Source organism: Delphinus delphis, chromosome 2 (assembly GCF_949987515.2).
Source record: "Delphinus delphis chromosome 2, mDelDel1.2, whole genome shotgun sequence".
NCBI classification, from domain to species: domain Eukaryota; kingdom Metazoa; phylum Chordata; class Mammalia; order Artiodactyla; family Delphinidae; genus Delphinus; species Delphinus delphis.
This window is the reverse complement of record NC_082684.1, coordinates 130,348,697-130,370,793: the sequence shown is the minus strand read 5'-3', so window position 1 is coordinate 130,370,793 and position 22,097 is coordinate 130,348,697. Positions and strand designations below refer to the sequence as shown.

Genomic DNA, 22,097 nt, shown 5'->3' with positions numbered 1-22,097 from the left:
CTCCTGGACCAGGGCACAAAGCCGCGTCCCCTGCATGGGCAGGCGGACTCTCAACCACTGCGCCACCAGGGAAGCCCAAGGCCTCTATTTTATTGACTGGGATTTTCTTCACCAGTCATGTTGAGTGGCTCCCCAAAGATCTAGGGATTCTTGGTGACAAGGCATTTTAAGAGACTCCAAAGGCAAATTAAGTTTTATCACAAAGTTTGTGAAGTCCTTGCCTAAAGGGAAGAATAAAAAGATGCCATGTGTTCCTAGCCAACCCTGCCTGTTTACCTGTTTGGGGGATTTAGAGCTGGTTATCTTGATGTTAAACATTCTGCTTCTCCAGCTACTCTATGGGAGTACCTAAGAAAAGTTTATATCCCAACTGGGCTTCTGATTTTGTTTGTTTGCATCTCTGGGATTGATAATGAAGCCTCATTAAAGAAGCACTTTGTCTTCATAGGAAGTTGTATGTGGAACATCTGTGTGAAAATTTGGATTTGTTTGCTAAATGCAGCAAATTGAATTCCTTAGCCAGTGTGGGAAGGAAAGAGGCAATTTAGGAAAAATCCGTTTATCTTTTAATATGTGCATGGATGTGGCTGAGCTCCCAGACTGGAAAGCAGGAAGAGATGGTGCCCTAGGCCTGTGTTTCATGCTTTTAGTACTAGATTGTAACGTAAGAATTCAGTTCCACTTGCATTCCTTTTAAGATGAAAGCTGATTAAACAGCTACTTATTCATTCAGCCTAAATACCTATTTCATGCTTCATTCAGCAAGTAAGAAAAGACAGAATGAATTAGGAATATACTCAAAGGAAAAGGGACTTCTATCTTTTTAAGCAAGAGAAAAAAATAATAGATACCCAAACCACCATTTGTTTGCTTATGGATTTATATTTTATGACATATTCAAGGAGATATTTTTAATAACTCACATAATCCATATTTATTGTAGAAGAATTGGAAAATAAAGATAAACCAAAAGAAATTTTTTAAAAAATTCTTCACCACTCTTCCCCACAAGATAATCACTGTTAACATTTTAGTAAAAATCATCAGGGTTTTTTCTTTCTGTGTTATATCTAGAGACATATGCATAGGAGTGTGTTGATTTTTTAAAGCAAGTATAAAACCCATGGCTAATTGTCCAAATTCAGCCATCTGCCACCAAAAAGCCAAGGAAGTGGTCGTACGGTATGGGAGGGGGGCGCGGGGTAACTGCTCTTGAACTGTGATATGTGTGTGTCTGTGCAAGCATGTTAAGCATTTCTCTGTCTTGTGTTCATTCACAGCTGTGATTAGTGCCCATCCCATCCATTCCCTCGATAACCCTCACCATCATTTCCACTCCAGCAGCCTCGCTTCTCCAGCTCGCAGTCATCTCTACCACCCGGGCAGCTCATGGCCCATTGGCACATCCATGTCCCTTTCAGACAGGGCCAATTCCACAGGTGAGAGATGAGGATGGAGCCCCAGGTGGAAAGCATTCCAAAAAGCATCGGCAGGCTGCAATGGGGAGGACTTGCCCTGCTTAGAACGACTTGGATTTTTTTTTCAGTGTTATTTGTTTATCATAACGTTTCTGTTACTGACTCAAATTTGTTTCTATAAAATTCAGTCCATTTTTTTCCCCTACGTTTTAAGTGCTTAGGGCAAGGTGTTGTTTTAGTAAAAATGTAACTCTAATCACATAACCATGTCTTGTTCCATCATCTTGCATCTTAATTCCGTCATATTTTCAGTTTGTTTATTTTTTTAATCCTCCAGTTTGAAAGGAAAATGTATTCTGGGTGATTTTCAGACACTAGATGTTGCCTTTGCCTAATGTTGGGAAGGTTCTTAGGGCAGCCATAAGGTAGTTCTAATGTTAGGCCTTAATTACTTACTTCTGCCATGTACCAAAGTAAGAGCAACACCTGGGGACAGCAGGGCCAGTGGCCATGTTGAGCTTGTGCGTATTGTAAACCTCAGGTTGCCTAGTGGATTACTGAAATTAGAAAGGGCTCACAGGCATAGATCATCTCTAAAAATAGATAGGAAATTAGCCTAACAATCTGCAGTGTATTTAAAGATATACATTGCCAGACTAACATGTCCCAGTTTGGAAATCTTAAGAAACAGCTTTATCGAAACAGTTTTAAGGAAGAAAAAGTGAAGGTGAGAGGACAGCAAATGGAATAAATACTGTTTCTCATTAATTGAAAATTAATTTCCATCTTCTCAGTTTTAAGGTACAAAAAAAACCCACTTCTCATCTATACAGTGTACTCTTTTTCCATCATTTGAAACTTGTCTTTTAATAGTTACACATGTTACTAGTAGAACTAAGTTTTGGTAGTTCTGGAAAATAAGGGAATTTCAAGTGAATTCCATTTTAAAAGAGCCTCAAAACTTCGTGCTAGAAGCTTGGGTTGCCGGTAACATCCCTTCCTCCTTTACGTTTTGATCAATTATAAACATACCCAAAGCATCAAATGGAGGTCAGAGCTTATTAAGAGATGCCTGATAACTCCGAAAGTTATCTACTCCCAAACCTTTACTTGGTTTGGAGAATGCTGCTTGAACTCATGTCTAAAATTGGTCTCTCCCTCCCTCCAAATCCAGGTGTGGGGTCCTGCCTTTAGGGAAAGACAGTCTACAGGAGGCTATGGAAAACCAAAGGCTGCCTCACAGACATAATCTCAGATAGAACACACAAGAAAGCAGCCCTCCAAACCTGCTCTTAGAAAGTGGTTTTTGTGTCCTGACTCTGTTTCTCCATTTTTAAAGGCAGAAAGGCCTCACCCACTGGGATATGGGCCTACCTAAGTGCATGGCAGGGTCTTCCCATCAGATCAGCCCCCTCCTCCTCCCTCTTGGACAAGGAGGGGGTTGAAGGTTGGCAAGAAGCATAGGGCTCTCGCCCACCCCTCGTCCAAGTGGTCCAGTGTTGATAAAAGCTTGGTTCTGTATGGATTCAGGCAGAAAGCGAAAACAGGAAAAGTAACTATTTGTACCACTAAAGGGTTTCCTGTTTTAATGACCAGAGGAGATAAAAGAAGGTAAAACTTGTAATGGAGCCACTGAAGATGGATTTGAAATGTAGAGCAGGTATCTAGAAGTGATCAGAGTTCTCCTCCTGTTGTGTTTTCCTGTGTTTCTAGAGCCCAGTATTACCACAGACCTGTAGATGTGGGCTTGGCATGACTAGACCTTGTCCAGGGCCATCTTTGCTCTAGAGGGCATTGGCTGTGTCTTTTCCTTGGACATTTACTATGTCACTACCACCTGATGCAGAAAGCGTGCTTTCCACTTGCCCAAGCGCTTGGCCACTGTTCACTTTGTGTGTCTTAGACAACTCTGAGAGGTCAGTCGGGAAGTAGGGTCCCTCACCAAAGCAGAAATTTTAGTTACAACATACTTTCCCTCGTGGGCCAGAGGTGTTGCACAGTTTCAGGGCACACCCTTCACAGAGAATACAGTGTGCTGGTGCCCTCTGCAGTTGCTCCACAGTCTGATTCATGTAGGCAACCCTCTCTTCCTTTTTCACGTTTCCCACCATTTCTGGCCCTCAGAAGCATATGCATCAAATGAAGGCAGTTGCGGCATCCCAGGTAGGCCTGTGTGCCCAGAGCTGACCTAACATATCTGCCAGTACAGTCGGACATGGTCCAGGCTAGAGCCTGCTTTCTCTCTCCTCATCCTTGTAACCCTCGCTAACCAGCTTCCACCCGGCCCAGGATCACACAGGGTGGGACCAGCAGCTCCCCAGGTGTGGTGATAGCTGACCTGAGCAAGCATAAGAAGTGAGATCCTCAGCGTACCCCTGGAAAGGACAAGAAGTGACCTAGGCCTGCGAGGGTTATCACAGCCAGGCTCTCAACACTTGGGGAGGGTGTATGAGTCCCTCATTGCTGGGACCCAAGGCCTTTAAGTTAAGGGAGTAGCACTCATAACTGCCATGGCCCATCTCCTGAGAGCCCAAGGGAACAGATTCATTGCTATCTCAGCAACAAAGGCAGGGAAAGGTTGGATTTCTGCGGGTTGCTCATGCATTACTGCTTAAAAGGGTTTATTTTCCTTAACAAGGTTGAGGACTCTAGGAATCAAGGGAGGCCCTCCTTCAGGCTACCTGGTGCAGCCTATGGCCCTGAGCTGGTATCCTCCAGACCCCTCCTCAGGGTGGGGATGGTGATCTGCACCAGCTCACACTATTGGAAAGGTCTTCCTCATATGGTCTCCCTGGGACTTGGTGCTGCTTCTGCCCCTGCAGAGTCGGGGGACAGGTGGTATTGGGCATGGAAGAGCAGTGTGATGTGTATTGGATGGAGCATGGACTTGGGACTCGGGCAGGGATTCGGAATCCTGCCCCATTGGCTCTGTGTCCTTGGGCGGTGCTTAACCTCCCAGTGTCTAATGAGTTACTAGGAGGATTGAATGAGCTAATGAGTGTAAAGCACTTAGCATGGTGCCTGGCTCAGAGTAAGCACTCGGGTAGTTTACGAAGAAAAGAACCTTATCAATTACTCAAACCCTGTGTATACCACTTTACATACATTTTCTTAATTAATTCTCGGGGAATTACGTGTTATTCTCCCTATTTTTATAGGTGAAGAAACAGATTCAGAGATTTGGTGACTGCCAAGTTCGCTGAGCCTGTCTGTAGAGATTAGGGTTCAGGTCTGTCTGACTCCAAAGACAGTGCTTTTACTACCCCCCATGCTGCCTTCCAGAACAACTCTGACCCCTCTTCACATATTTTGAGATTTTTGTCATGTTCTTGAGTTTTCCCCGTCTCCAGGCTTTTTCTTTCTCTGGACCCCCAAATACCTCATGGCATGATCTTAAAGCCATTTACAGACCTCTGGACTGTTTGGTTGTCCAGGTCTCACTTGAGCTGTGGGGCTGTTGCTCAGGGGAGGGTGTGCACAGTAGCCAGAGAGCGTGCAGGGCCTGTGTGCCTCTCCTGCACTGACCACCAGGCCTCGCAGGCAGAGCTGGTCCTTGTCAGGTACCCAGCCAGTCTTGGTGGTAAGACATGTTGTCTGTGAAAGGCTAGTCTCTGAGACTGTCAATCAGTGACTGACATTTTCAGTTTTCTTTTCTTCTTCCTTTTATTTATTTATTTACTTACTTACTTACTTACTTACTTACGGTTGCGTAGGGTCTTGGTTGCTACATGCGGGCTTTCTCTAGTTGCGGCCAGCGGGAGCTACTCTTCACTGAGGTGCACAGGCTTCTCATTGCGGTGGCTTCCCTTGTTGCAGAGCACGGGCTCTAGGCACATGGGCTCAGTAGTGGCTCGCAGACTCTAGAGCACAGGCTCAGTAGTTGTGGTGCACGGGCTTAGTTGCTCCACGGCATGTGGGATCTTCCCAGACCAGGGCTCGAACCCGTGTCCCCTGCACTGGCAGGCGGATTCTTAACCACTGTGCCACCAGGGAAGTCCCTTCTTTCTTCTTATTTACATCTTAATAGACAACATCTCAGGAACCTTGATATGTGCTCCATAGTGAGTACTGAGAAGAACTTTAAATCTGTAAAATTGGGACCACTTGGTTGTGTAGGTGAAACAAATCCAGCATCTGGTTGACAAAATTGTTCGGGACTCTTAGATTAGACTGTTCTTACTTAGCCTTGACAGTGGTGCCAATCCATGTTCCCTTGGACTAGCATTGATCCTAAGTGCTTATTGAGCTGGTTTCAGGAGCCCTTAGAGGTAGCCAGAACCCTGGAATGTGCATATGTTCAGTGGTAAAATAGATGCTAACATTTGGACTTTCCTGCTGTAGAATCTGTTCGAAACACCCCCAGCACTGACACCATGCCAGCCTCCTCGTCTCAGACATGCTGTGCTGATCACCAGGATCCTGAAGGTGCTACCAGCTCCTCTTACTTGGCCAGCTCCCAAGAGGAAGACTCAGGCCAGAGTCTTCCTACAGCCCACGTTCGCCCTTCCCACCCACTGAAGAGCTTTGCTGTGCCAGCAATCCCTCCCCCAGGTCCTCCCACCTATGATCCAGCGTTGCCAAGCACACCGTTACTATCCCAGCAAGGTGAGTGGGGACAGCAGCACCACTGGAGGGGCCCTTTGGCTCCGGCTTATGGCGCAAGTCACCTCTTCTTTGCAGAGGAACAAAGCAAATGTCCTCCAAGCTTATCCCTGCAATTTAGTGTTGCAGGGTGCATTGCCCCTCTCAGGGAGTGTAAGGGCTCCTCCTTTGGGAACATACATAAACCAGAGAATAATTTGGCGGGGAGCAAGGGCTGATTTTCTGAATTGTGTTTTGGGTGCAGAGTCCTTGGCGGTAAAAGCCAGTGGCATGGGTATGAACAACAGATGTGGTCTGCCCAGCCTCCTCCCAGAGTTGCCTCACTCCATAGGGTTCCTGCCAGCTGGAGAAGGGTCAGGGAGGTCAAGACTTGGAAACAAGCAAGAACCTTAGGGTGGAGGAATAACCCTGCAGAAGGAAAGTTAACTCCTCGAGTTCACCCAGCTCAGCAAAAGCCCTCTCACCTCCAAGACGTGCTTTCTGCCTCCTCCTCTTTCACATTTTTCTCTATTATGATGGTTTGTTTCAGAATAAATCACTGGTTTTCAAGCTTTCTGGTCTCAGGACGCTTTTTAACTCTTACAAGCTGTTGCAGCTGCACAAGAGCTTTTCTTCACATGGGTCGTACCTATCATGATTTACTATTTTAGAAATCAAAACAGATTTTAAAACTATTTTATTCATTTAAAAATAGCAATAAATCTACCATGTTAAGATAAATAGCATATTTTTCATGAAAAATAACTTTCATAATAAAAGAGTAGCATTGTCTTATATTTTTGCAGATCTCTTTAATGTCTGGCTTAATAGAAGACAGCTGGATTCTCACACCTGCTTCCGCATTTAATCTGTTGCAATATGTTGTTTTGGTTGAAGAAAATCTGGCCTCACAGATATGTAGTTGGAAAAGGGAAGATTATTTTTATAACCTTTAAAGACAACTGTGGATATTCTTTTTTGATACTACGGCAAACTCAACAAGTTGTAGTTTCTTATAGGTTTGTTTGTAATGTGGAATCAGAAACCATATAATTATTTGTACTCTGTTCCAATAAATCTGTATATCTTGTACTTTGAATGCGTGGTGCTGAACATCACATGTTGGTCTTTGGAAAGTAGTGGTTCACTAAGTTACACAGATCCTCCGAATTTTGATACATTTTGTTAAACAGTATCTAAAAATACATTCGTTAATATCACCAATGTCTGGAAGTATTGGGAAGCTCTCAAGCTCATGGTGGCAGATACAAGTTTTTCAAAATTCTGATTTTTCACTTTAAACTTAAATTTTATCATTGGAAATAAATACTGTCCGTTGTTTTCCCTGAAGTGACTGACTTGACTTCATTCACTTTCTAGAAAATATCTGCCAAATGCTCAAGTCTGAATAACCGGTTTGTGTGTCAGTCTTTCTCTGACCTAACATTGATGTTTCGTGATGAAAGCAGCAGTTCAGCCCACAACTCAATTACAAGTCCCTTTATTGAAGACAGCTGTTATGCTTTGGTGTACAGCAGAAGTATTTTACCCATATTTCCATTTTAGAATATTTAACAGATGTGTAATCAAGGTTGAGATTTCATAACATAATTTTTGCTACTTCATTAACGATGATCTTTAACTGGCTCTTTTTAAACTTGCAAGTATGCATGTCCATGAATGACTTTACAGTTTGGTGCCACTGCCTTAATTTGTGCTAAGGCTCCAGCAGTTTTACCCACTGTTGCTTTTGTACCATTGGTGGAAGGGCAAAAACTGTCTTGGCATGATTATGAAAAGAGTTTTGACCTCCCAGATATCCTGCCAGGGGCCCTTGGGCCGCCACACTTGGAGAGCAACTGGACTAGGAGATGAGCTTTCTAAGGCCAAATGGAACAGTTGGCCTCTTGGATGCCCTGCTTTCTCCCTCCTGCCACCTTGTTCCAGGGCCTTCTCAGAGCAGGATCTCTGCCCTGGGTCTGGGTGCATCCCTCACCCTTAGCAGCATTTGGACCTTGGGTACCCTTGTGAGGTCTGGGGGAGCAAGCTCAGCCACCCACCTGATGGTGCCCTTTCCCCCTCAGCTCTAAATCATCACATTCACTCGGTGAAGACGGCGTCCATTGGGACTTTAGGAAGGAGCCGGCCTCCTATGCCAGTGGTGGTTCCCAGTGCCCCTGAAGTGCAGGAGACCACAAGGATGCTGGAAGACTCCGAGAGTGTGAGTTCGCAGGGCCACCAGCCCCGCCAGGATGACTAGGTGCATGTCCCAAGGCCTGAGGGTGCGCTGGGCACGCTGATACTCTGTGCTGGCCCAGAAGTGTGAGGCAGAGTCGCTCACTCATTCGTCAGGCGAGCACTGAGCAGCTCCTGTGAGCTGGGGCTGTGCTGAGGGTTTGATCTGCTTGGATTAGCTTGTCACACCAGCCCACCCACCTGCCTTCCTTTTAACTGTGTCCTGTCTCTCTGGTCCTCTTGTCTTGGTTTGAACCATCCACGTGTTCTTTTTCCCCTTAGTCCCCCTTCATGACCTTTCCTGAGCAGGATGCTGGAGAGGAACGTGCCTGCATGGTTGCTCTCAAAACAAAAATCAACAGGGTCTCTTCTTGATCTTTCACTCCCACATTCCAATAAATATGTTCTGCCTCTGCATTTCCAGGTACAGGACTCTCTTAGGAGGAGAGCTTGGGGCCCAGAGATACAGGGGACATACCAACTGTGCTGGGTCCAACAGAGACTAGAAGGGACGAGTGAGGTCCTCATGACCCTGGCAGTGTGGGTTGGAGGAAAGGCATTCTGCAGTGGAAAGAAATGAGTGGTTGCTGGCTTGGGCACATCCTGCAACCTCTGATGCTGCTGGGCCAGCAGGGATGTGGGTGGTCCAGTCTCTTAGGCAGTGTTGTCACTGACCACTTGACGCTTTGACGTCTCTCTGTGGGCCCTCCTTCTGGACGGCTGCTTGGACTGTGCCTGGTAACTGTTCTCTTTTCTGTAGAGCTATGAACCAGATGAGCTGACCAAAGAGATGGCCCACCTGGAAGGACTGATGAAGGACCTAAATGCCATCACGACAGCATGACGACCTTGACCGGGACGTGACTCCAGACCTGAGTCTAGAAGTCTTGGGACTTAGCCTTGAAAACAAGGAGTTGTACAGAGCACGAGAGGACAGCACTTGAAAACACAGAGTGAGCAGGCCGCCCGGCCAGCACCCCCGCGTGGGGCCAGCTCCAGGCCTGGCCACCTGCCTTCTCCTGGTCGGCCTGGAAGACGCCGTGTCAAGGCAGCTTCCCTTTGCCTGCCGATACCCTGCAGGACTGGGCACCATGGGCCAAAATTTTGTGTCCAGGGAAGAGGCAAGACGTGCAACCTCTGTTTCACTTTGTGGTCAGGCTGCGTCTTCATGCTGCGACGGCATCGCCTTTATGGAGTGTAGACGTTGGCATTTATGTACAATTTTATTTGTGTCCTATTTTATTTTACCTTCAAAAGAAAAACACTATCAAAACCCAAGGAAGTCTGTGGTGTTCTCCACAAGTGGTCGACGTTTGACTACTTGTTTGAATTATGTCTGGAAAGTCATTGACAGTGTGGGTTGTTCCAGGGGTTGGCGTGTTTTGTGTTTTTGTTTTTATTTTTGATTCTGAGTCATTGCATCCTCTACCAGCTGTTAATCCATCACTTTGAGAGGGGGGAGGAAATGTTGCATTGCTGTTTGTAAGCTTTTTTATTTTTTTTATTATAATTATTAAAGGCCTGACTTTCTCCTCTCATCACTGTGAGATTACAGATCTATCTGAATGAAATGTAACATTGAAAAGACTTGTTTGTTGCTTTCTGTGCAGTTGCAGTATTGGGGTGGGGGGCGTTGGGGGGGTTGGGAACTGGAAATGGAGGGGCTGCTGAGGTCCTGTGAATGTTTCAGTCATTGTACTTCCTTCCAGAAGCCTGCAGAGAATGGAAGCATCTTCTTTATTGTCCTGGCATGTCCATCTCTATTGTCACTAAGTTGCAACTGGAGTTTCATTTGGATCTGGTTAAAAATTTCTTCTGTGCAATAGGTGGGTTCGAGGATGTAGCTGCCCTGGTGTCTTGGTCATATCCTGATAAGAATGTCCACGCTGAGGAGTCAGGCGCTGTATTGCAGGAGTGATGGCAGGACAGGGCACGAGCCTGGCCGAGTTCCTGGGAAATCGGAGAAGAGGTTAGAGACCCTTTCCTGCTGTTACCATGTGTTCCCTTCGGGGAAGTCGGAGGTTAAGGAGGGAGCTTTGTTCCCATGTAGGACTCCTTGCTTCTCCCTAGCTCCTGTCCTCAGCCAGTCCAGCTCTCACTTCCACGCCTCAGAGCCCCACGGGGAAGGTGTTAGCAAGAATGAAGCAGGCAGGGGCTGCAGCACCAGTGAGGCTCCCCACTTCTTTCTGAGCACTGTTCTGTACACAGCAGGGGACGGGGACAGTGGCCTCCCCAACTCCTACACACCATCCCAGCAGCTCAGCTAAGCCCCTGATCTGAACAGGGCAGCAGGAGGTCTCTGAGGTGTGCTGAGAGGCTGGCCACACAAGAAGCCTTTGCCTTTGCAGGAGGTTCTTGTATGCTTTTTCTCAAAAATGTAAGGAGCTGAGATTTTTCTTTTTGTTTAATATAAAGAATCTCTTAAGAATACAGGACTGACCCTCAGGCATCTTCCCCTACTCCCCAACAAATCCCCAGAAGAGAGTGTGGAAGGCAGTGCAGAAGGCGGATTGCGCTTTGGTTCTGTAGCCAGGAAGAGGTCAGCTGCTGAGAACACCAGTGGGCACTCGGACCCGCCTGCCCTGGGGCCTGTGCTCTGCCCTGGCCACACAGGCGCCCCACTTGCCTTTGTACCTTGGTTATTTCCCCTATTTAGGTCTTACCACACATTTGCTTTTCTAGAAGATGAACTCTGTTTCTCAACTGGGGGCAATGAAAAGTGCAATGCCGGAACTCCTGTTGCCCTGCTAGCTGGTCACGGAGGATAGTGCCAGGCCGGATTCTGGAAACCCAGTGCACTTAAACTGATCCTGAAAAGAGCACTCAGAACACTCTGGACACCAGGAGGGCTAGATTCCCCAGAAACTGTCTTACCTTTTGCCCAAAGAAACATGCTCGGTATTCGGGGCATTCCCTCCCATGAACCCTGATACTTTGGTTACCTCAGGGCCTTGGTACCTGGATACTGCCACAGAACTGGGGTGGGGGGAGGGGCCTATTTTTAAATAACTGTTCAAAGTTGGGGGATTTTTTTAAATTAAGAAAAAGGAAAGTTATTCTGTATTGCACCTTTTCACAGTTTAATACATTTTCTTACATTTTCCTGTGATTTTTGAAGTTAAACCATTGTGTGTCTTGTAATGTCTTAGTTGAGCTGCTGACCAGCAGTTTCCTTCAGGAGGATTTGGAGCAAATGTGTCTGTTGCCTTGTCACCTGCTGGAAGGGGACCTGGAGGGCTGCTGGGGACTAGTTTCTGTACACACTTGTTTGGCCTTTTCTGTAGTTGATGCTGTAAACTCTATGGCTTTTTGAAAAACAATTTCACGTTTTTATTTAGTATTGGAAATCCAATACACTTTTTTAAATCCAATCAAACTCTGGTCTGGACAAAGTGTTATTTTCCTTTTTCCCTAGGAAAACAGAACTTCGGGGTCCCGTTTCCCATCCTCAAGTGGACTTCACCATTGCCCTCGTCACTGTAAAGGCAGGAGTTCGGAGGGGCACCCAGGGCGGTGTAGCGGGTGAGCCAGGTGGTGATCTGGGTGTCCTCCAGCCCCAAAGACGAGCCCTGTCCCTGTCCCCACCCCCATGACCATTGCTCCCCTGCAGGGACTGAGAGCCCGAAGGATCAAAGATGACACCTGTCAGAAAGAGCCAGGTGCCCCCCTCCCCCGCCGCCCCAGGCAAAAAAGCGCAGCCGTTCCTGAATGGTGTGCAGGCCGCATCCCTGCTGTGGCAGCGTCCTGCGCAGCAGCTCGTACTGTTGGCGCACAGCCTGGGACCCACGCTAGGCCCGGGCCTCTCCGCCCCTGCCTCGCACAGGTGTGTGATGCCAAGAGCGGGTGTCTGCAAGGAGCCCCACCTTTCCCAGGCTGTTTCAACTTCTGACTGCATTCACTGTGTCTCAGCTTGGGCTGCTATGACAAAAATATCATAGACTAGGGGGCTTAAACTGCAAACTCTTATTTTCTCACAGTTCTGGAGGCTTGGAAGTCCAAAATCAAGGAAAGGGCAGATGTCAGGTGAGGACCCACCTCCTGGTTTATAGATGCTGTCTTCTCACTGTGTCTCATGTGGCAGATGGGTGAGAGAGTTCTCTGAGGTCTCTTTTACCAGAGCACGAATCCCATTGTGGGCTCAACCCTCATCGCCTAATAATCACCTTCAAATACCATCATACTGGGGAGTAGGATTTCAACATGCGAATTTGGAGAGAGACAAACATTTGGTCCATAACACTCTGTAAGATTTCTCACAGTGTATGGAGTCTGGGCTCAGAATAGTGAGTGGGGAGCATAGCAGCCACAGGCCTGCCCTCCATGAATGTGGAGTAGCGTGAGGGCTGGATACAGAGCCCAGCCTCCTTACTAACTGCTCCCTCGGCCCCAGGACTACTTCTGCTCTGCGGCCGTGTACTTTATGAAACCCAAATCCCATCATTCCCATTAGCCATGCCCCATTGGCCTCAGGGTGGAGTCAGAGGTCCCAGTGCCAGAGCCTGTGCCAGTCTGCCGCAGCCCCAGGCCAGACGCTGTCACCCTGTGTACCCAGTGTCTAGCAGAGGAAGGTAACCTGGGACACGCTTTTCAGTCTTTGCATCTGGAACACCACTACCCCCGTGTTCTAACAGCCAGAGAACCGGTGGGGACCCTCCTCTGCATCCCTAGATGGAGCTCTTTACAGTGATTTATGTTTTGTGTCTTTTTCCACTGGACTGTGGACTCAGTGGAGACACAATTTCTCACTCCTCTCTGAAGGCCTAACGCCAAGGGCAGATTCTGACAACAGCAGATGCTTGTCTCCTAGAAGGATGGATAGACAGGCAAGAGGACTCATGGCCTGGAGTGTGTGGGAAGGCTTCCCGTATACACACACCCCCTCCCGCTCCCTTAGAGGGATCCTTGTAGGTCCCTAGTGTTACTGGTGCCAGGACCCTCCCATTCCAGCAGCCATGGCCCTTTGGTGTCCTGGGGTGAACTTGAAAGATAACAAAGACCTGTCTGCCTGGCACAGTTATAAGAAATGAGGCTGATGAACTGGGTGCAAGGTTGTCCTCCAGTTGGTTCTAAGACAAACACTGTGAACAAGGCTCTATATGAAGAAGAAATGCCCTCTTTCCCCAGTCTATCAGCCCCTCCCAAATTTAGACATCTTCCTGCCAGGAGTGTTGTGTCATCAGGAGAGACTGGAGAACAGCACTGAACCAGCTGTCAGACTGATGGGGAGGGGGCAGGGGGCGGAAAAGCAGGGCCAGCCTTACCCATAGACAAGGGGCCTCAGACAGGAGGTGCCTGACTCTTCACCTTGGGTCTCCAGCTACCAAAGGAGAGAGTTCACCAGGGAGGGGGAGAGGGGACGAGGTGGGAGAGAGTAATTCAAGGAGATAGTACTTTACATTTTCCATAATCTTTTAAAAGTATGTAATGTTGAAAAAATGTTATCTGTGACTATAATTACTACTCTCTGGGCACAGCGGATGATGTTCATCCCAAGATGCTCTTTTACTCAACTATGGATTGGATGGGTTTGTGAAATGAAAACATGGGCCTAGAGCTAAGCTCAGAAGGGGTGAGAGGGAGCTCTTGCTGTGCTATAGTGAGAAGAATTTGGAATTTCCTGAAATAATTGGGGGTGGGGAGGCAGCGGGTATATCAACAAGAAGATGAGAGAATGAGGGGCAGGTGGGAGGATGCCCACAGTGGGAAGAGGCTGCCCTTAAGGTGCCCCAAAGAATGTTTTGAAATGAGAAGATCTGAGAGGTAATTTAGTGCAGTTTGCTCTTTGCACCTCCATGACGTAAACCCATCCAACTCCCCAAGTCTTGTATAACGTCTGCCATGTGCACAAGGCCTTGCACAAATTACTGGCTTTCCCCCTTCAAAGAAAGGGGTATCTGGGTCGACGTGGTGACGGATAGACCACAAGTCTGGCATGGTGATTGAGGGTGACCAAAAATGGGGTTGGCTCAGAGCCAGAAGTGACCAAAAGAGTTGAAACCTGAGAGTTCGCAGAAATCAGGGGACACAGGAGGGCACAAGACCTTTCCCACGTCAAGGTATGAGAATCCCAATCCGCCTTATCCAGGTTTAAATAGGCAGACTGACCGCAGCTGGTGTCTGGGTTGCAGTCATCTTACATTTCCACACCCTCCACCTCGGTGTCCTGGAGCAAAGCTCCACCACTCCATCATAGGTGTGCACACAGCTGCCTGCCCCTCATTAGTGGCTCTACCTTTGTGGAGCTGGTCTCCCCAAGGAGAATTCTGGGAGCCATTGTAAACTCTTCCCTCAACACCACAGTACATGGCTCGGCAAACCCTGCAGCTCTCTCTCAAATGTCTCCAAACTGGCTCCTGTTGGTCTCTATTGGGCAAACTCCTCATCGACCCATCCCCCCACCTCAGCCTCAATGGCAATCCAGCCTCCACACGATTTGATTTTTCTTTTTCTTTTTTTTTAAATAACACATTACTTCATTTATTTATTGCATGAGTTTGGCAAACAGCACAAAACTTCAGCAACATTTTAAACATGTAAAGTCAAACGCTGAACAGTACTGGAAATCTGTTTTTACATAATTAGTTATAGTGAGTACACAGGTAGGGTTCTACGAAGCTAACAAAATACCAAGGATGGCTTAGCTTCTGAACATATACCACAAAAACACACACAAAAGCAATATAATTTATCTTTACAAAAATTACAGCCAAGCAATAAAAAAGGATGTTAATAATGAAGATACTAACACGTATGTTCACTACGTATATCTTATACATTGAAATGCTACACCTTGTACCCTGAAATGCCATGTGTAGAGAGCCAGGCAGAGTAAATTTAGGCTCATCACTGAGGTTAAGAATTACCTGAGAATTTAATGCTTGTATGTAACATACTCGATTGAAACTTGCTATATGCCAATTCCTAGATCACAACAACGCATTTCACCATATATCTGAGAAGTTGAGTCTTCTTTGTTGGCAGTGTAAAATTTTTAACCAGTGTCAAAATTCTGGTAAAACACACATTGAAGGCATTTTCTAGTGTATGCAATGTTTGGGGGCATTAAAGAATGTGGGAGAAATTCTTAGATTTCACACTAAGTTTCTGCTGAGCTTTGTCAAACCAAACAGCTCAACTATAAGGCAAGAAAAATTAACCCCCCTATAACAGATTAGGGGGTCTTAACCAAATAAAGATAAGAATTCAACCTTAGGAAAAAACTCCTTACATAAGCAGATATGAAACAGTGGGCACTAAAATGAACATCTAAAAATTACCTAACATCTTGATATTCAGTCATTGGTTCAGAAGCCTGACAATTTTTTGGTATAGTTTATCTAATTAATGTTTTAGAATCAGCACCAGTCCCCCAAACCTCAAATTGTAATATTTAATCTTCATTAAAATACATCCTTTTGTGCTGTATTAACACTACAATCAAAGCTGAATTTACTCAACTTATTATATATTTTTGTGTACACTGGTAGGAACTTAAATTTTTTTTATTTACTTGTGTTTCTGTTTTGGGGCACTTTGAAGAGAAACTCATTTCACAGGATTATATCTTGCTAAAGCATTCCTCAGCATTGGTCCAAACTTCAATTCCCTTTTTGCATATACTGATCTGCATGACTGCATAGCTTATGAGGGCCTCCTTTAAATCACGGTTCTTTTGTTCTTTGAAGTGTTCAATATCAGCCCAAGCATTTCTGACAAATTCTCTGCCTTCCAGATTTTTAGAGTTAAGTTGTTCTCCTTCATTTATTTGTTCTTCTAGCACCTTTATTCTGGCGTCTCTCTGCTCTGGAGTTTCTTGACCAAAGAGCTTGGTAGTCATTCCCTTCAAAGAAAATGTTCTCAGGGTCCCAGTTGCCAGTTTGTCACACTGCTGCTTCTTGGATGCTAAGTCCTGAGCAGCCGTCTCCAAGTCATACTGCATAAGTTCATGTTTCCTGCACACAGCCCGCATTGTATGCATGGCTTCTGCATAAAAAAGGTACTCCTTTAACTGATCTGCATAATGTTCTTCATCTTCCAAAATATAATCGATAGAAGATGCATACACCTCCCTATGATGAGCAGCACTCTGCAGTCCATCACCCATTTCTTTTTTCTACGGCACTCCACTCACCAAAAACTCGCCCGTAATTCCCATATACTGTATATACACCATACAGTCGATCTGCTACTCTCGCTCTGACTCGAAGAAGATATGCGATGACAGACTGTAGTTCATCACTGTAGTGTTTTAGTTCAGTACATCTCTTGTCTGGGTTTTTCACTCTGAATGTTGCATTAAACGCTTTTAACCTGCAGTCTGCCTTCAGCTGAAATCCTGTTTCATTCACAGTCTCCTTCCAGTTGCCTGCCTGTGTTAAAAACAAATAGATTATGTCTCTACAGCGGACGGGATATGAAGCAACTCTCAAGAGGAAGTTTTCTAAACCAATTCATTGTCTTTCCATGAAATCCTTGTCAGTGTTGTCAGCAGAGAGTTTATGCCAAACTAATTCTGCTCGCTCTTCTGGTAGAGGTGGCACAACAATATGTGGATAGTATACTAAAAGGTAGTTTCTCAACAACTCAGATTCACTCTACTGCCTCCAGAGTGAGTCTGCTAGGACACTCTGACCATCAATATGTTCAACTGACCTTGTTTCAATGAGGTAAGCAGTATATATTTCTTGCATGTTCATGGCATTTCTTCCAGTTTGCTTTTCTGCTTCTGAAACATTAATTTCTATCTTCTTCAACCGAAAATTATTTTCTGTCATTGTGCCGTCCACGGGGGTCCTCGTCCCGGGCCCCCTCCGCTTCCTCACTGGCCACAGACTCCAGCCCAGGGTCGGGGTGGCCCAGCTCTAGGGGCTCAGGCTGCAAAAGCCGCTCGGGATCGGGAGGTGCGTGCTGCATGGCTGCGGTTCGGCGCGGCCTGATTTTATTTTTCTAATTCAAATCTGGCCTCTCTCCCCTGCTCAACATCGTGCGATGGCTCCGCGTCACCTGCCCGGCAAAATAGAATCCAATGTGGCCCTGTCTACCTCTTGGCTTTTATTTGTCAGTTAATCTGCCCTTTGACCCAAATTTGGCCCTAGCAATACAGACCAATTTGCACTTAGAGAATAAGCCATGAAGTCTGACCTGTGTACTCTTCCCTTTGCCTCAAATTGTCTCCCTACCCCCTACCCTCACTACTGGCTTTCTCTGCGTTGTAAATTTCTATTTATCTTTAAACACCCAGCCTAACCATTCAGTCAGCTGAACCTGATGGTTCCTGTTCCTGTCCTCTGTCTCTTCTAATACACTGTGAACTCCTTAAGGAAAACAATCATGCTTGTTTTTGTATTCTAGGTCTGAGTACCTAGCACATTAGAGGTGTTGACTCAATGAACTTGACAGGTGAGGAAGATGGACTTGCAGTCACTGTGGCCCAGTGCTGGGGGAATTTGACAAAATCCTAATCCTTCCTGAGGGCATGTACTCGGAAAGGTTTTGCAGCAGAGGTAAGGCTGAGCTGAGTCTAGGAATTAATGAGACTTTCTGTCTGGAGGGAGGAGGAGGCCAGTGCAGAGGTAGGAAGCTAACCTGCTTCACATGGGCATCAGATACCTTGAGAACAGATCCCAGCCATCCTGCATGGTGCTGGGGCTTCTAGGACTGTGCTAGGCCTCCTGTCACTGGATTAAGTGCCGGGGCCCCAGGATATGGAGGATGCACAGAGCTGCTGCTATGCTCCCCCAAATCCCTGGAACACTGCAAGGGTAATGCTAGGCCCAGTCGAGCTGCATTTGCTTGACCAGGTGCCACAGGTGGGGGTCAGTCCTAGTGAGTTCAGAATAAGATGAGTTTTTTCCATAAACTCAAACCCCAGCTGAGAATTCTGGGCAGCTTTCTGTAAGCGGACAGGAAGAGCTGGGATCTATTCTCGAAGGCAGAATGATGGATCAGGCTCCCATAGACAAAGTTCCCTAGGAAATGGCAAAAGAACTAGCTGATGAACATTCTAGACCAACACATAGGAGGGAACCTGGCTGGAGTTAAAGCCAAAGAGATCTCCATGTGGGTGGGTGGGTGGTGTGAGAGAAGGAATATTATGGGCCAGTCAGAAAAGAGTCTTCCTCACCCTAGAAGCTGGAAGTCATTCATGGTTTCACAAAGGTTCCCGAAGGCTGACTGCATGCCAGGCGCTGAGGATGCGGAATGAGTACGACCGTCTCTATTGATGTGTTCACAGTCTACAGGAGGACACAGACATTTAACAGACAGAAACTACCAACCAGCATGAAAAGTGCTAAGAGACCTGACCAAGTGATCTGGTAAAGTGAGGAAGGAACTTCCAACCATGACTGCAGCGTCTGCCAGTCACAGAGTAAGTACCTGTGAGAATGGTGGGGAAGTCACTAGAGAAAGGAAACAGAGTTTCTTCCAGCACTGCTTGCACTAGATCTGAAAAGCAGGAAAGATTCAGATACTGGCTAAATTACAACAGAACGACTTGTAAATTATTTGCTCAAAAGAACGTAAGGGATTTCCCCAACAGAGGACAAGAAACAACCCAAGTGGCAAACAAAAAGGGAAGCTAGTGCTTCCCTGGGGAAAAGCCTAATACCAGGAACCTGGAAGCAGAGAGAGGAGCCCTGGGACCTGGAAGGGAAACTTGTGAGAGGGTGGCCCAGGAGAAATCCACCTGTCAGGAAACGAAACCAAGGACGCCTGACTGGCACCGCTGTATTTTAAAAATAGGTAAAACTCCTCACCTCCCTTGAGAATTTGTTGAAGATTTTTGTGTCTATATTCATAAGGGATATCGGTCTGTAGTTTTCTTCTTTTGTACTTTTTTAGCTGGTTTTGGTATCCGTGTAATACTGGCTTCATCGAGTAAGGAAAGTTTTCCCTCCTTTTCTATGTTTTGGGAGAGTTTGTGAAGGATTGGTGTTCGTGGTTCTAAACATTTGATGGAATTCACCAGTGAGGCCATCTGGTCCTGGGCTTTTCTTTATGGGAAGTTTATTCTGAATTGAATCTCTCCACCTGTTATAGGTCTCTTCAGATTCTCTGTTTCTCCTTGATTCAGTTTTGGCAGTTTGTGTGTTTCTAAGAATTTGTCCATTTTATCTAGGTTATCTGATTTGTGGGTGTACTGTTGTTCATAGAGTTCCCTTATGTCTCTTTTCACTTCTTAAAGGTTAATAGTAATATTGCATCTTCCATTCCTGCTGGTACTTTGAGTCTTCTCTATCTCTGTCCTTTGGTTTTTGGCAGCCAAGCTCTCTCTTTATGTATGTGTGTGTGTGTGTGTGTGTGTGTGTGTGTGTGTGTGTGTGCAAGTAGCAAGTTTATTTTCTTCGATAAAGAATTAACAGGGTTGGACTTCCCTGGTGGCGCAGCAGTTAAGAATCCACCTGCCAATGCAGGGGACACGGGTTCGAGCCCTGGTCCAGGAAGATCCCACATGTCGCAGAGCAACGAAGCCCGTGTGCCACAACTACAGAGCCTGCGCTCTAGAGCCTGTGAGCCACAACTACTGAAGCCCACGTGCTTAGAGCCCATGCTCTGCGACGAGAAGCCACCGCGATGAGAAGCCCACGTACTGCAACGAAGAGTAGCCCCCGCTTGCCACAACTAGAGAAAGCCCACACGCAGCAACGAAGACCCAATGCAGACAATAAATAAATAAATTTATATTAAAAAAAGAATTAACAGAGTTAATTTGATGTCCCCCAAATGAGGTAACATTGCAATATTTGCATAAATATTCAAGGAAAACTTTCCTTGAAACACTTATTCAGATCTTTTTTATGGACTGTCAGATCAAAGAAACTGCAATTTCAAGTTTGTTCACAGAAATCAAAACATGTTTTACTTGGGAAGTTTCAAAATGGCAATGTAACCGAGCGGGACCCTATGGGGCCTTCCCTATGGGGCAGACCTTTACCCTATACCCTCTGCTTTAACTCCTCTCTGAAGTACCTAGATGACAGTATCTGATGCACATTTCCTGAGTTGTTTCACAGATGCTAAAATTCCCACCAAATGGAAGAAATTAACTACTTGATGACCAGGAGCATGGTAGACCCCAGACCTACTGGCACCTAAGGACTGATGTTAACCCCTGTGACACCAACCCTGTTACCTCACGATCAACCAGTCGGAGGATTGTACATGAGCTGATCACATACGCTGGGATGCTAAATGCTTTGCTGAAAGTCATCAGGGAGTTCAGGCTTTTTGGGCACTAACTGTCCCGGACTCCAATGGCACCTTATAATAAATGCTACACTTTCCTTCACCACAACCTAGTGCCTGTAGATTGGCTTTACTGCATGCTGTGGGTGAGCGGACCCAAATTTTGGTTTGGTAACAGCAATTCTATCCCAGAGTCATAATTACCAGGGGGAAGAATGTTCTCTAACTAAGAGTTTGTTTTTGTTTTTTTTTGCGGTACGCGGGCCTCCCACTGTTGTGGCCTCTCCCGCAGCGGAGCACAGGCTCCGGACGTGCAGGCTCAGCGGCCATGGCTCACGGGCCCAGACACTCCACGGCATGTGGGATCTTCCCGGCCCGGGGCACGAACCCGTGTCCCATACATTGTCAGGTGGACTCTCAACCACTGCGCCACCAGGGAAGCCCTAGCTAAGAGTTTTGACAGCACTTTAATACTATGTCCATCCACCTTATATAAAAACATGTGTGTTTTGCAAAGAGTACATATTTCTGTTACATCATTTTTGGAAATGTACTCAGTTGCCTTACTGTCTCCAAGAGGGTCACTGGTCAAATTGTCAATATTTGTCAATTTTGTTCATCTTTTCAAAGAACCAACTTTTGATTTTGCTGATTTTCTGCGTTGTCTTTCTATTACCTATTTCATTTATTTCTGCTTTAATCTTTATGAAGTCCTTCCTTCTGCTTGCTTTGCTTAGTTTGCTCTTCTTTTCCTAGTTTCTTAAGGTGAATGTTTAGATTATTGATTTAAGGTCTTTTTATATTTTAAATATAGGAGCTTCCCGCTATAAACTTCTCTCTGAGCACTGCTTTTGCTGCACCCCATAAGTTTTTGTATTTGTGTTTTTGTTTCTATTCATCTGAATTTACTTTCTAATATTTTTTGTGCTTTCGTCTTTGACCCACTTGTTCTGTAGAAGTGTGTTAATTTCCATATATTGGTGAATTTTCCAAATTTCCCTCTGTTGTTGGTTTCTAATACCATTGTATGATGGTCAGAGAACACATGTTGTATGATTTCAACCCTTTTAAATTTACTGAGGCTTGTTTTGTAGCTTAACACAGTCTACCCTGGAAGATATTTCATGTGCCCTTGAGAAGAGTATGAGTTTTGCTGTCGTTAGGTGGAGGATTCTAGATGCCTGTTAGTTTATATTGTTGTTCAGATTTTCTATTTTCTTGCTGGTCTTCTATCCATTATTGAAAATGGTGTATTGAAGTCTACAGCTGTTACTGCTGAACTATTTATTTCTCCCTTCCATTTTGTCAGGTTTGCTTCATGAATATTGGGGCTCTGCTGTTAGGTGTATATATGTTTATAATTGTTAAATCTTCTTGACAGATTGATCCTTTTATCATCTTAAAATAGCCTTTGTCTTTAGCAACAATTTTGTCTTAAAGTCTACTTTGTCTGATATTAGTATAGCCACTCCAGCTGTCTTCTGGCTAATGTTTATATGATATATCTTATCACATTCTTTCAACCTATTGTGTCTTTGAATATCTAGTGTGTGTCTCTTATAAACAGTACATAACTGGATTATATATATAATACATATAAAGTATATATTAATATATCAACAAATAGCATTCTCTATTCTTAATATATTAATGACTAATGTTAATATATTTATAATT

General features: G+C 45.5%; 1 protein-coding gene and 1 pseudogene across 8 annotated transcripts in view; one reads left to right on the top strand and one right to left on the bottom strand.

Annotated features, from left to right (window-relative positions):
* Window positions 1-9,772, top strand: part of NEO1 (neogenin 1) — a 238,963-nt gene extending 229,191 nt beyond the window's left edge. For 7 of the 8 annotated variants that reach the window (XM_060005644.1, XM_060005649.1, XM_060005646.1 and 4 more), the window contains 4 exons: window positions 1,281-1,439; window positions 5,760-6,023; window positions 8,084-8,220; window positions 8,995-9,772. In XM_060005644.1, coding sequence (XP_059861627.1) covers window positions 1,281-1,439; window positions 5,760-6,023; window positions 8,084-8,220; window positions 8,995-9,078 — 644 coding nt within the window. In that variant the 3' untranslated portion in view covers window positions 9,079-9,772. The remainder of the gene's footprint in view (window positions 1-1,280; window positions 1,440-5,759; window positions 6,024-8,083; window positions 8,221-8,994) is intronic. The other variant, XM_060005650.1, reaches the window with a different exon arrangement.
* Window positions 9,773-15,792: 6,020 nt separating this feature from the next.
* LOC132419810 (sorting nexin-4-like) lies at window positions 15,793-17,147 on the bottom strand (annotated as a pseudogene).
* Window positions 17,148-22,097: the final 4,950 nt, after the last annotated feature.